At 40.5% G+C, this 13,151-nt stretch overlaps 1 protein-coding gene across 1 annotated transcript in view; it reads right to left on the bottom strand.

Annotated features, from left to right (window-relative positions):
- Positions 1-13,151, bottom strand: part of LOC126130283 (UPF0602 protein C4orf47 homolog) — a 134,838-nt gene that overhangs the window by 114,880 nt on the left and 6,807 nt on the right. Inside the window, exons 2-3 of the mRNA XM_049915164.1 lie at positions 648-801; positions 420-529 (exon numbers count right to left, since the gene is read on the bottom strand). Of these exons, the coding sequence (XP_049771121.1) occupies positions 420-529; positions 648-801 (264 nt within the window). The remainder of the gene's footprint in view (positions 1-419; positions 530-647; positions 802-13,151) is intronic.

The following is a 13,151-nucleotide window of genomic DNA, read 5'->3' on the forward strand; positions in this document are numbered from 1 at the left end:
AGCATACTTCAGCATTACGTTACAGCCATGTGCAATGCAACTGAGCACTGCAGTACTAAGAGGTGCCACAAAGAAATGTTAAATAACCACAGCCATGTCTCTAGATATATGGTGAGGAATATAAGCAATGAGCAGAGCTACAGGTCTGTAATTTATACAGAAGATTCTCTGTTAAAAAGAAATGAAACTCACAAATCCTGAAAGCTTTACAAAGAAATGTGTAATTACAGACCAAAAAAATTCAAAATGCCAAGTTTGGCCACTTCTATGATTGATAATCATGACAAAGCACAGATTTCCAATTTCAACTTACATTTTTGTTATAAGGATGGAATTAATAACTGCTAACAAACTTCTATGTGGAAAATTTGAAATTTACTACATTTCAAATATAGTTTTCACATTGGTACAGTGCTTACCTGTAATTTTCTCAAAACAACCATAATAATCTCCAGATCCAGTTTGTCTTTTTGTTGGAGATGGCTGTACAAATGTTCTTGGTGCGATGTTCTTTGCAGTTGCTGCAAGTCTAAAGCATAATTTCAAAATTAAAGGACTGTGTAATGCAACTCCAAGTAATGCAATTATTTTATGAATAATTTATAGATACCGAAATTGAAATATCAGTTTGTGTGTCACACACATACCGTTCCAGATATGCTGCTTTGCTCCTATTGAAATAGGCTTCTTTCTGAAAGATTCGTCTGAAAGGAATGAAGTAACCATCATCTCTTGCACATTTTGATTGTGGAAAACCAGGAATCATCTGACGCCCTTTGATACTTTCTTCATTGAAAACATCTGTGCAAAATAAGAAAGGACTCATACTATGTAACATAATAAAGTTTTTAAATTGTTGTATTCACAGAAAGGTGAATTTAATTAAGAATAAAAGCAATGGAAACTATCTCTAAAGAGCACCAGCAACAAAAATTTTAATAAAGGCGTCTTTAAAAGTATTCCTTTACTTGTAATTAAAGTTATTTGAATTCTGTTGTCCTGCTCAAATTGTAAGGACTACTATTCATTTTTGTAACAGGGAATAACAAATTAACTACACTACTGATGCGACATAGAGGATGACAGTTATTGAACTATATGAAAAAAAAAGTAAATTAGTTACAAACTATGGCATGCACAACTTTATTCAACATGTAAACTACAGATATTGAGATTTAGGTTACAACATGTCTGATGTCTGATATGCTTGCCAACAGTGGTGATGTTGTGGCGCAGACAAATAGTGAAATTCTGCATGCCGTCAATGATCTGAATGGCTCTTTTCAGCTCAGCAGTGGTTTTGGGGTTATTGCTGCAAATCTTGTCATTAATACAGCCCCACAAAAAGGAGTTGCATGTGTTCAGATCCAGAGAATATGGTGGCCAATCACAGCCCATGCCAGTGGCCTCTGGATATTCCAGAGCCAGAATGCAGTCCCCAAAGTGCTCCTCCAGGACATCAGACACTCTCCTGCTTTGATGTGTTCGAGCTCCATCTTGCATGAACCACGTCTTGTTGAAATCAGTGTTAATTTGAACAGTGGGGATGATATCATCTTCCAAAACCTTCACATACTGTTTGATAATCAATGTGCCATTAAGGAATATTGCACAGATTATTCCGGGACTGGATATTGCACACCACACAGTCATCCATTGAAGGTGAAGAGACTTCTTGATCGTGAAATGCAGATTATCAGTACCCCAAATCCACCAACTGCTTATTGCTGAACCCATCTAAATGAAAGTGGGCTTCATCACTAAACCAAATCATACATGTGCATACTAATTCCCATCATGCCCCATGGCCAGCTGTTCAGTTCCTATGTCCTAATGCAAACCATTCAGAAGTTATGACAATTTTATTTCATAGAGTTCAGTAATTGTCACCCTGTATTTTGTATCATGGACTTGACCTAAATTCTTTAATTGTAGAATTATAGCATTTGTTTGGGGTTTTAACCCAATTATATTAATAATGTTACAAAAGCCTACAAATAGTTTATTGAACATAAAATAATTTGTTTTATCCATTGCGTACGAAATATGCTTGCCGCAGGTGGGGAGGCTTCCATGCCTCTACCATACAGATAGCATATCGTAGGTGCAATCACAATGGAGGGGTATCTGTTGAGAGGTCAGACAAATGTGTGGTTCCATGAAAAGGGGCAGCAGGCTTTTCAGTAGGTGTAAGAGCAACAGCCTGGATGTTTTACTAATCTGGTCTTCTAACATCCACCAAAATGGCCTTATTGTGCTGATACTACAAACAGCTGAAAGCAAGGAGAAACTACAACTCTAATCTTTCCCAAGGGCATGCATCTCTACCATAAAATGATGATGGCATCCTATTGGGTAAAATATTCAGAAACTAAAACAGTCTCCCATTTGGATCTCTGGGTGGGGACTGCTCAGGAGTATTTCATCATCAGGAGAAACAAAACTGGCGTTCTATAGATTGGAGCGTGGAATGTTAGATCCTGTATTCAGGCAGATAGATTAGAAAATTTAGAAAGAGAAATGGATTTGTTAAAGTTGGATATAATGGGAATTAGTGAAGTTCTGTGGCAGGAGGAGCAGGACTTCTGAGCAGATGAATACTAGGTGTTGTTGTTGTTGTTGTTGTCATTGTTCTCGTTTTGAGTCTGAAGACTGGTTTGGTGCAGTTCCCCATGCCACTCTATCTTGTGCAAGCCTCTTCATCTCTGAATAGCTACTACAACGTACACCTTTCTGAATCTTTCTCTACGATTTTTAACCCCCCCTACACACACACACACACACACACACACACACACACACACACACACACACACACACACACACACACACTCACACTCACTTCCCTCAAATACTAAATTGGTGATTCATTGATGTCTCAGAATGTGTCCTATCAACTGATCCCCTCTTTTGGTCAAGCTGTGCTACAAATCTCTTGTCTCATAAATTCTGTTCAGTGCTTTCTCATTAGTTACATGATCAACCCATCTAATCTTCAGCTTTCTTCTGTAGCACCACATTTCAAAAGCTACTATTCTCATTTTATCTAAACTATTTATCATCTGCATTTCACTTCTATACATGGCTACACTTCATACAAATTACAGAAAAGACTTCCCAACACTTAAATCTATATCAGATGTTAACAGATTTCTCTTCTTCGGAAACGCTTTCCTTGCCATTGCCAGTCTACATTTTATATCCTCCCTCCTTCGACCATCATCAGTTATTTTGCTGCCCAAAAGCAAAACTCATCTGCTACTTTAAGTGTCTTATTTCCTAATCTGATTCCCTTAGTGTCACCTGATTTAATCTGACTACATTCCATTATCCTTGTTTTGCTTTTGTTGATGTCCATCTTGTATTCTCTATTCAAAACACTGTCCATCCCATTCAACTGCTCTTCCAAGTCCTTTGCTGTCTCTGACAGAATTACAATGTCATCGGCAAATATCAAAATTTTTATTTCTTCTCCCTGAATTTTAATAGCTACTCCAAATTTTTCTTTGTTCCCTGCTCCTTGACTCTTCTACTGATGTGTGGTATCTGTACAACTTTTAAATAGCCATTCACTTGCTGCATTTTACCTCTCTCTTTTTAAAGAAAGTATTCCAGTCAACATTGTCAAAAGCTTTCTCTAAATCTACAAATGCTATAAATGAGGGTTTGCCTTTCCTTAACCTACCTTCTAAGATAGATCATAGGATCAGTATAGCTTCTCTTGTTCCTGCATTTCTCTGGTATCCAAACTGATCTTCCCTAAGGTCAGCTCCTACCAGTTTTCCATTCTTCTGTAGAGAATTTGTGTTATCATCTTGCAAGCATGACTTATTAAACTGAGAGTTTGGTAATTTTCACACCTGTCAGCAACTGCTTTCTTTGGAATTGGAATTAGCACATTCTTCTTGAATTCTGAGGTATTTTGCCTGTCTCATACATCTTGCACACCAGACGGAAGAGTTTTGTCATTACTGGCTCTTCTAAGACTGACGTAGTTCTGACAGAAAATGTCATCTACTCCTTCGGCCTTGTTTCAACTTAGATCTTTGAGAGCTTTGTCAAATTCTTCTCACAGTATCATATCTCCCAGCCTATCTTACACCTGTGTCCACTTTGCTTTCTATAATGTTGCTTTCAAGTTCATCTCCCTTTAATAGATCCTCTATATACTCCTTCCACATTTCAGATTTCCCTTCTCTGCTTAGGACTGCTTCACCATCTGAGTTCTTGGTGTTCATTCAGCTACTTCTCTTTTCCCCAAAGGCCTCTTTAAATGCCCTGTAGGCAGCATCTATTACGCCCCTAGTGTAATTTGCTACTAAATCCTTACATTTCTCTTCCAGCCAGACCTGTTTAGCCATTTGTGCACTTCCTGTCACACTCATTTTTAGACATTTGTATTCCATTTTGCCTGGATCATTTGCTGCATTTTTAAATTTTTCCTTTCATCAATTAAATTCAATATCACATGTGTTATCCATGGATTGCTATCCATGGATTGCTACTAGGTTTGCCTTTTTGCTCATTTGATCCTCTTCTGCCTTCACTATTTCATCTATTAAAGCTAAGCTCACAATCTCTGGTTCTTTCAATTTATCCAGATCCCATCTCCTTAAGTTCCTACCTTTTTCCAATTTCTTCAGTTTTACTCTACAGTTCGTAACCAATAAATTTTGGTCAGAGTCCACATCTGCCCCTAAAAACGTCTTACAATTTAAAATCTGGTTCCTAAATCTCTGTCTAACCATTATATAATCAATCTGAGACCTTCCAGTGTCTCCAGCTCTCTTTCATGTAAACCACCTTCTATTATGATTCTTAGAGCAAGTGTTATCAGTGATGAATTATGCTCTGTGCAAAACTCTACCAGGTGGCTTTTCTTTAATTCCTTTCCTCCAGTATATATTCACCTACTATTTTTCCTTGTCTTCCTTTTCCTACTGTTGAATTCCAGTCCCTCATAACAATTAAATTTTTATCTTTTTTTATCTATCTGAATAATTTCTTTTACCTCATCATACATTTCTTCAATCTCTTCAAAATCTACTTCTGTGGTAGGCATGGGCTTCATGTCTATCTTTGCCTATGATAATGCATGTACTATGCTGCTCATAGTAGCTTTCCCATGTTCCTATTTTCTTATTCATTATTAAGCCCACTCCTGCAATACCCCTGCTTGACATTGTGTTTGTAACCCTGAATTCACCTGACCAGAAGTCCTGTTCCTCCTACCACCAAACTTCACTAATCCCCACTTTATCTAATTTCAACCTATCCATTTCCCCTTTTTAAATTTTCTAATCTACCTGCCTGATTAAGGAGTCTAACATTTCATGCTCCGATCCATAGAATGGCAGTTCTGTTTCTCCTGATGATGACATCCTCCTGAGTAGTGCCTGCTCAGAGATCCAATTAGGGGACTATTTTACCTCCAGAATTACCCAAGAGGAAGCCAGTATCATTTAACCACACAGTAGAGCTGCATGTCCTCAGGAAAAACTATGGTTGTAGTTTCCCCTTGCTTTCAGCCATTCACAGGACCAGCACAGCAATGCTGTTATGATTGATGTTGCAAGGGCAGATCAGTCAGTCGTCCAGACTGTTGGGCCTGCAACTACTGAAAAGACTGCTACTCTTCTTCAGGAACCACGCATTTGTCTGGCCTCTCAACAGATACCCCTCCATTGGGATTGTTTCCTATAGTACAGCTATCCATATCGCTGAGGCACGCAAGCCACCTGACTGATGCCAAGGTCCATGATTATAAATAAAAAATCAAATAAGGGTAACGCAGGAGTAGGTTTAATAATGAATAAGAAAATAGGAATGTGGATAAGCTAATATGAACAGCATAGTAGGCTCATTATTGTAGCCAAGACAGACACAAAGCCCACACCCAACACAGAAGTACAAGTTTACATGCTCCACAGATGAAGAAGAGATTGAAGAAATTTATGATGAGATAGAAGAAATTATGCAGATAGTTAAGGGAGATCAAAACTTAATAGTGATGGGGGGGAGTGGAATTCAGTAGCAGAAAAAGAAAGATAAGGAAGAATAGTGGGTCAATATGGATTGGTGGAAAGGAATGAAAGAGGAACCTACATGATAGAATTTTGCATGGAGCATAATTTAATCAACACTAACAGTTGGTTCAAGAATCATGAGAGAAGGCTGCATACGTGGAAGATACCTGGAGATGTTGGGGAGTTCCAGACTGATTATGTAATGGTACAACAGAGATTTTGGAAACAGATTTTAAGTTGGCAGGCATTTTCACGGGCAGATGTGAACTCTGATCACAACATATTGGTTATGAACTGTAGATTAAAACTGAATGAATTGCAAAATGATGGGAAATTAAGGAGATGGGACCTGGATAAGTTGAAAGAACCAGAGGTTGTTGGAGAGTTCCACAGGGAGCATTAGATAACGATTAACAGGAATAGGGGAAAAGAATACATAGAGAATGAATGGGTAGCTTTGACAAATGAAATAGTGAAGGCAGTAAAATAGGTAAAAAGACGAGGCCTTGTTGAAATCCTTGGATAACACAGTAGGTACTTAATTTAATTAATGAAAGGAGAAAATATAGGAATACAGTAAATGAAGCAGGTGAAAGGGAGTACAAATGTCTAAAAAATGAGATTGACCGGAAGTGCAAAATGGCTAAGCAGGAATGGCTAGAGGACAAATGTAAGGATTTAGAAGCATATTTCATTAGGAGAAAGATAGATACCACCTGCACGAAAATTAAAGAGACCTTTCAAGAAAAGAGTAGCAGCTTTAAGAATATCAAGAGCTCAGATGGAAAACCAGTCCTAAGCAAAGAAGGGAAAGCTGAAACATTGAAAGAGTATGTAGAGGGTCTATACAAGGGAGTGTGTTTTAGAGCAGTATTATACAATACACACATCAAAAAAAGTTTTGCATCACCCCAGTTCCCAGAACTCCTGAAGATAAACGTTGACTGTGGATCTTGTATCACAGACACAGTCCCTTTGACTGTTCAGAGATGTCACTAAACCTGCCCAGAGATGTAAACAACCATACATGAGCAGCACCTATTAGACGGAGGTGGTCCGACAGCCAATCAGTTCCAGTCATTCCGCCAGTAAGGAGGTACACGGCTCATGTTTTCTGTAGTCCAACAATTCCTAGACAGCCATTACCATGGTTCAATCGCATCTGCATTGTTACTTTGTGCCAGGAAGGGCTCTCAATAAGGGAAGTGTCCAGGCGTCTCGGAGTGAACCAAAGCGATGTTGTTCAGACATGGAGGAGATACAGAGAGACAGGAACTGTTGATGACATGCCTTGCTCAGGCCGCCCGAGGGTACTACTGTAGGGGATGACTGCTACCTATGGATTATGGCTTGGAGAAACCCTGACAGCAACACCACCATGTTGAATAATGCTTTTTGTGCAGCCACTGGACATCGTGCTATGACTCAAACTGTGCACAATAGGCTGCATGATGCACAACTTCACTCCCAACATCCATGGCGAGGTCCATCTTTGCAACCATGATGCCATGCAGTGCGGTACAGAGGGGCCCAACAACATACTGAATGGACCGCTCAGTATTGGCATCACACTCTCTCCACCGATGAGTGTCGCATATGCCTTCAACCAGACAATCGTCGGAGATGTGTTTGGAGGCAACCCAGTCAGGCTGAACGCCTTAGACACATTGTCCAGTGAGTGCAGCGAGCTGTAGGTTTCCTGCTGTTTTGGGGTGGCATTATGCGGGGCCGATGTACGCCTCTGGTGGTCATGGAAAACGCCGTAATGGCTGTACGATATGTGAATGCCATCCACCGACCGATAATGCAACCATATCGGCAGCATATTGGTGAGGCATTAGTCTTCATAGATGGCAATTCATGTCTCTATCGTGCACATCCTGTGAATGACTTTCTTCAGGATAACTACATCGTTCGACTAGAGTGGCTAGCATGTTCTCCAGACATGAACCCTATCGAAAAATTCCTGGGACAGATTGAAAAGGGCTGTTTATGGACAATGTGACCCACCAACAACTCTGAGGAATCTACTCCGAATCCCCATTGAGGAGTGGAACAATCTAGACCAACAGTGCCTTGATGAACTTGTGGATAGTATACTACAAGGAATACAGGAATGCATCAATGCAAGAGGATGTGCTACTTGGTATGAGAGGTACTGGAGTGTACAGAAATCTGGACCACCAACTCTGAAGGACTTGCTGTATGATGGTACAACATGCAATGTGTGGTTTCCATGAGCAATAAAAAGGGCTGAAATGATGTTTATGTTGATCTCTATTCCAATTTTCTGTACAGGTTCTGGAACACTTGGAACTGAGGTGATACAAAACTTTTTTTTATGTGTGAAGAAATGTAAGAGGACGCAGATGAAGCTGAGATAGGAATATGGTACTGCAAGAAGGATTTGACAGAGCACTGAAAGTACTACAAGAAGAATTTGACAGAGCGCTGAAAGACCTAAGACAAAACAAGGCCACAAGAGTAGACAACATTCCGTCAGAACTACTGATAGCCTTGGGAGGGCCAGCCATAACAAAACTCTTCCACCTGGTGTGCAAGATGTAGGGACAGGCTAAATATCCTCAGATGTCAAAAAGAATTCCAATTACAAAGAAATCAGGTGCTGACAAGTGAGAATATTACCAAACTATCAGTTTAGTAAATCACAGTTGCAAAATACTTACACGAATTCTTTTTGACTGGAATACTCTCTCTCAAATTTTAAAGGTGACAGGGGTAAAATACAGGGTGCGAAAGGTTATTTACAATTTGTACAGAATCCAGATATCAGCTACAAGAGTCGAGGGGTGTGAAAGGGAAGCTGTGGTTTAGAAGGGAGGAAGTCAGGTGTGTAGCCTACCCCTGATGTTATTCAGTCTGTACATTGAGGAAGTTGTAAAGGAAACCAAAAAAATTTCCAGTAGGAATTAAAGTCCAGGGAGAAAAATAAAAACTTCGATATTTGTTGATGACATTGTAATTCTATCAGAGACAGCAAAGGACCTGGAAGAGCAGTTAAATGGAATGGACAGGATCTTGGAAGGAGGATATAAGATGAACATCAACAAAAGTAAAACCAGGATAATTGAATGTAGTTGAATTAAATCAGATGATTCTGAGAGAACTACATTAGGAAATAAGACACTTGAAGTAGTAGATGACGGCTGAATTAGAGTGGATATAAAATGTGGGCTGGCAATGGTCAGAAGAGCGTTTCTGAAAAAAAAAAGTATAGATTTAAGTGTCAGGAAGCCATTTCTGAAGATTTGTATCAAGTGTAGCCCTGTATGGAAGTGAAACATGGACAATAAAGAGTTTAGACAAGAAGAGAATACAAGTTTTTGAAATGTGGTGCTACAGAAGAATGCTGAAGATTAGATGGAAGAACACATAACTAATGAAGACATACTGAATAAAATTGGGGTGAAAAGAAATTTGTGGGACAACTTGACTAAAAGAAGGGATCAGTTGATGGGACACATTCTGAAACATCAATGGATCACCAGTTTAGTTCTGAAGGGCTGTGGGGGGAGGGGGGGGGGGGTGTTGGTTAAAAACCATAGAGGGTGATTAAGAGATGAATACAGTAAGCACATTCAGGAGGATGAAGGCTGTAGTAGTTATTCAGAGATGAAGAGGCTTGCACAGGATAGAGAAGCTTGTAGAGCTGCATCAAACCAGTCTTTGGACTCAAGACCACAACAACACTTTCAAAAAACTATTTGTAGAATACAATCAAGGATATTTAAAGAGTTATTCATATTTGAATTGCACTGAACTAGTCTATCATTTCTAACAAATTACAAAAAAGTTACAGTTTTCTTAGAATTCACTTCTTTATGCATCACTGGCAGTCGACTTGACTCTGGTGCAATAGACTCTTTGACCAGGATTCAGTTTGGTGACTTCATTGTGTCTGCATGGTTATGTATGCATGCTATTATCAGTGATAAATATCATTCTTCATTGTGTGAAGATCATGTAGTTATTCACCATAATAACACCCTATTTCCAATGTATCTACACTGGTGTCTCCCAGTGATTGTGATTCATCACTTCTGACAATTATGCATCAACAATGCCATTGATGTACTCCCATTCTGCTGTGAAAATTTCACTGACAGACAATATCTCTTTGTCCATGACACCTGTCATCATGGATGACACTGTGAGTGCAACCTGAGTGGTGAAAACTGAAAGTGATACTCTCTTGGACAGTGCTATGCCAGTGTACAACAATGATGAACAATACAAGCTAACGGACAATGCGCTTTTTGATTCCACTTGAAACTCCATTCTTTCCAGCGAGCAACCCATGCCCGAGGAAAGTCAATCCAACAGATTTGACACATGTTTAATCACATTCAATCAGTCAATCTTACCACATTTAAAGTTCATCTGCTTAGCTGGTTATGTGTTTGCCTCTCATGCAGCAGGCCAGGGTTCGATTCCTGGCCGGGTTGGAGATTTTCTCTGCTCGTGGACTAGGTGTTGTGTTGTCCTCATCATCATTTCATCCTCATCACCGGCACACGAGTTGCACAATGTGGCTTTGACTGAAATAAGACTTGCACTCGGTGGCTGAACTTCCCCATTGGCGGCCGAACTTCCCCTAATGGGGCCTCCCATCCTACAATGCCACATGCTCATTTCCATTTTTACCACATTTAAATATGATTGCACCACAGTTCACGCAGCCAGCTGCATAACCAACTGTGCTGGCCACCATGCATCACATTATGCCATTTCCAGACAATTTGAGCTCATCTGTATTCCCACCATGAAGATCATCATTGCAATCTGTCAACTATTGGACACACCTCAAACTACCAGGCTAGATCAACCAGTGTTGTGGTTCGCCATTGTAGACAATATCTTTGCTTTGAACAATGCAATCAATGACACCACCAAGTTTGTTCTACTCCTAAGCCACTTAGAAGAAAACAACATAGATGCAATAAATGATATCATTCTAATACCACCAACAGACAATAAATACAAAACCATGAAAGCTGCCCTACTTTGTCTCCTCAACCACTCCCTAGAGGAACAAATCTGCCTTGTCACCCATGACAAAGTGCTCAGTGATAAAACACCATCACAATTATGGTGCCATTTGCACAAGCAAGTTGGCAATCATCTCATGCTCAGCCACACACTGTGTACTCTGTGAGTTTTAAAACATCATCTGCAAGTACAACTGGCTATGAGCAAAGCTGACTCTGTCTAACCCTCAACAATCTGATGTCACTGTGCCTGGCTGGAGCAATGACCTTAATGTGTCATCAACAAACCATCACTTCACTGCCACATGTGCTGTGTCTGCCCAACACAGAATACCACTAACCACGCTGTACCTGCGTGGATCATCAGCAGCCACATCACACTCAGACTTGCACAGAATACTGACAATCATGTCATGCATGCGCTAAAAATGGGCTACCATGCTGCGTCTCCACTTCCAAAACACACTACTGATCACATTGCATCTATACCAAACTGCTTTTGCTGGTGTCATACAACATACACAGCCACTGCCTAAAACTGCGGATAACCTTGCAATTTCCAAAATTAAATGCACACTGGACCATGCTGGATATGTTAGTCACCTCGACAACCACAGAAATGGTGATGAACCGCTCTCACCATGTCCAATTCATAAAAACAAATTTTACGCCCACAACAACAAAAGTGAATATTTATATCTCATCACACTGATTCTGCAGTCAGTACCATGTCAGCTTCTTCACCAGGTGCATCAAATGACTACACATGTGTTCAGCTCCATGTGGTAAATGAGAAAAAAAAAAAACAAAAAAAAAAACAGATTTATGGATCACAGGTTCACACACTCGACTTTGACCTCACAGGAAAATTCTAGGACACTTCTTGTAGCGGAATGGCAGAATCTGTTATCGGCACTGATTTCCTATGACACTTCAACATACTCTCAGACTTACCGAATGATAGGCCCATCAACAGGACGAGTGGTCACTTTACCTATGGGATTTTCAGTTATGTCCACTCGTTGGCTCAACACAATGGTACGATCCTCTCCACACCATGATCTCCTCTGCCTGAGGATCTGCTTGACCACCATCAGTCTCTCCTGAACCAATATGAGTGAGCATTTGCAATAAATCCACCAAATTTATTCTGACTGCACAAAACGAATCTCCAACTCCGTCAAAACAATAGTGTCGTCAGGGACAAGACAAAAACATTGAAAAAGAACTCCTGGTGGCACCACAGAACCTCAACTGTCTACATCAGTCGCCTCTACTCAATGCCTCCCACACATTACCATGCCCAGAACACATCAGTGCAGCAGCTCCCTTGTCACCTATGGATGCACGCACAACATTGCCTCCATCAGACACCTCAATGGTTAGGACAGCACAGCTCAGTTCCTACTGAGTTTCCATGTGATCCTTCACAAGTGTGTGCCAAACAATGTGCCATTATGAGTGAAACAGTCCGCAAAATCATAATCACACATCTGACTCTGGTGCCACCTACCAGCCACAAACACCTGACACCTGACCCCACCTGCTCCCTGCCTTACCTGGCACCAACACAGTCACTGACCCTGGGCACATGGAGAAGCACATGTATCAGTGCACCACCAACTCACCTTGCCACCTGGCTACCCCACTGCTGGCACCACCAGGCACATCCCTTTGACAGTACAGCACACCACTGATATGCTTCCTTCACATGACTCACTGACACACAGCTTGACTGCCACCTGCTACCTATCTTCCCATGACAATACCGACCCTTTTGTCCATGATGATCTGGTTTCACTTTCAACTATCACACACTTACCACAAGTGAGAGAGCTCTACAATGTCACATTCTGGACACACCAAAGGAATTGAACACTACATGATGTCATTTTGACCATCGTCATATGCACAATATGCCTTCAGCCGTTCCTGACAACTTTGGCACCTCTTTCTGAATATCTCCATCTACATCAACTACCACAATGACCTGAAACAAGTGAGTATCCAGTATTCCTGCCTCCCCATTGCTCCTTGTTCACCATGGATAGCCTTCACACAGATCGTGCCTATCGAAGTTTGTTCTAGCAAATAAATTACCGGCTCACATCAAACA

Source organism: Schistocerca cancellata, chromosome 1 (assembly GCF_023864275.1).
Source record: "Schistocerca cancellata isolate TAMUIC-IGC-003103 chromosome 1, iqSchCanc2.1, whole genome shotgun sequence".
NCBI classification, from domain to species: Eukaryota; Metazoa; Arthropoda; class Insecta; order Orthoptera; family Acrididae; genus Schistocerca; species Schistocerca cancellata.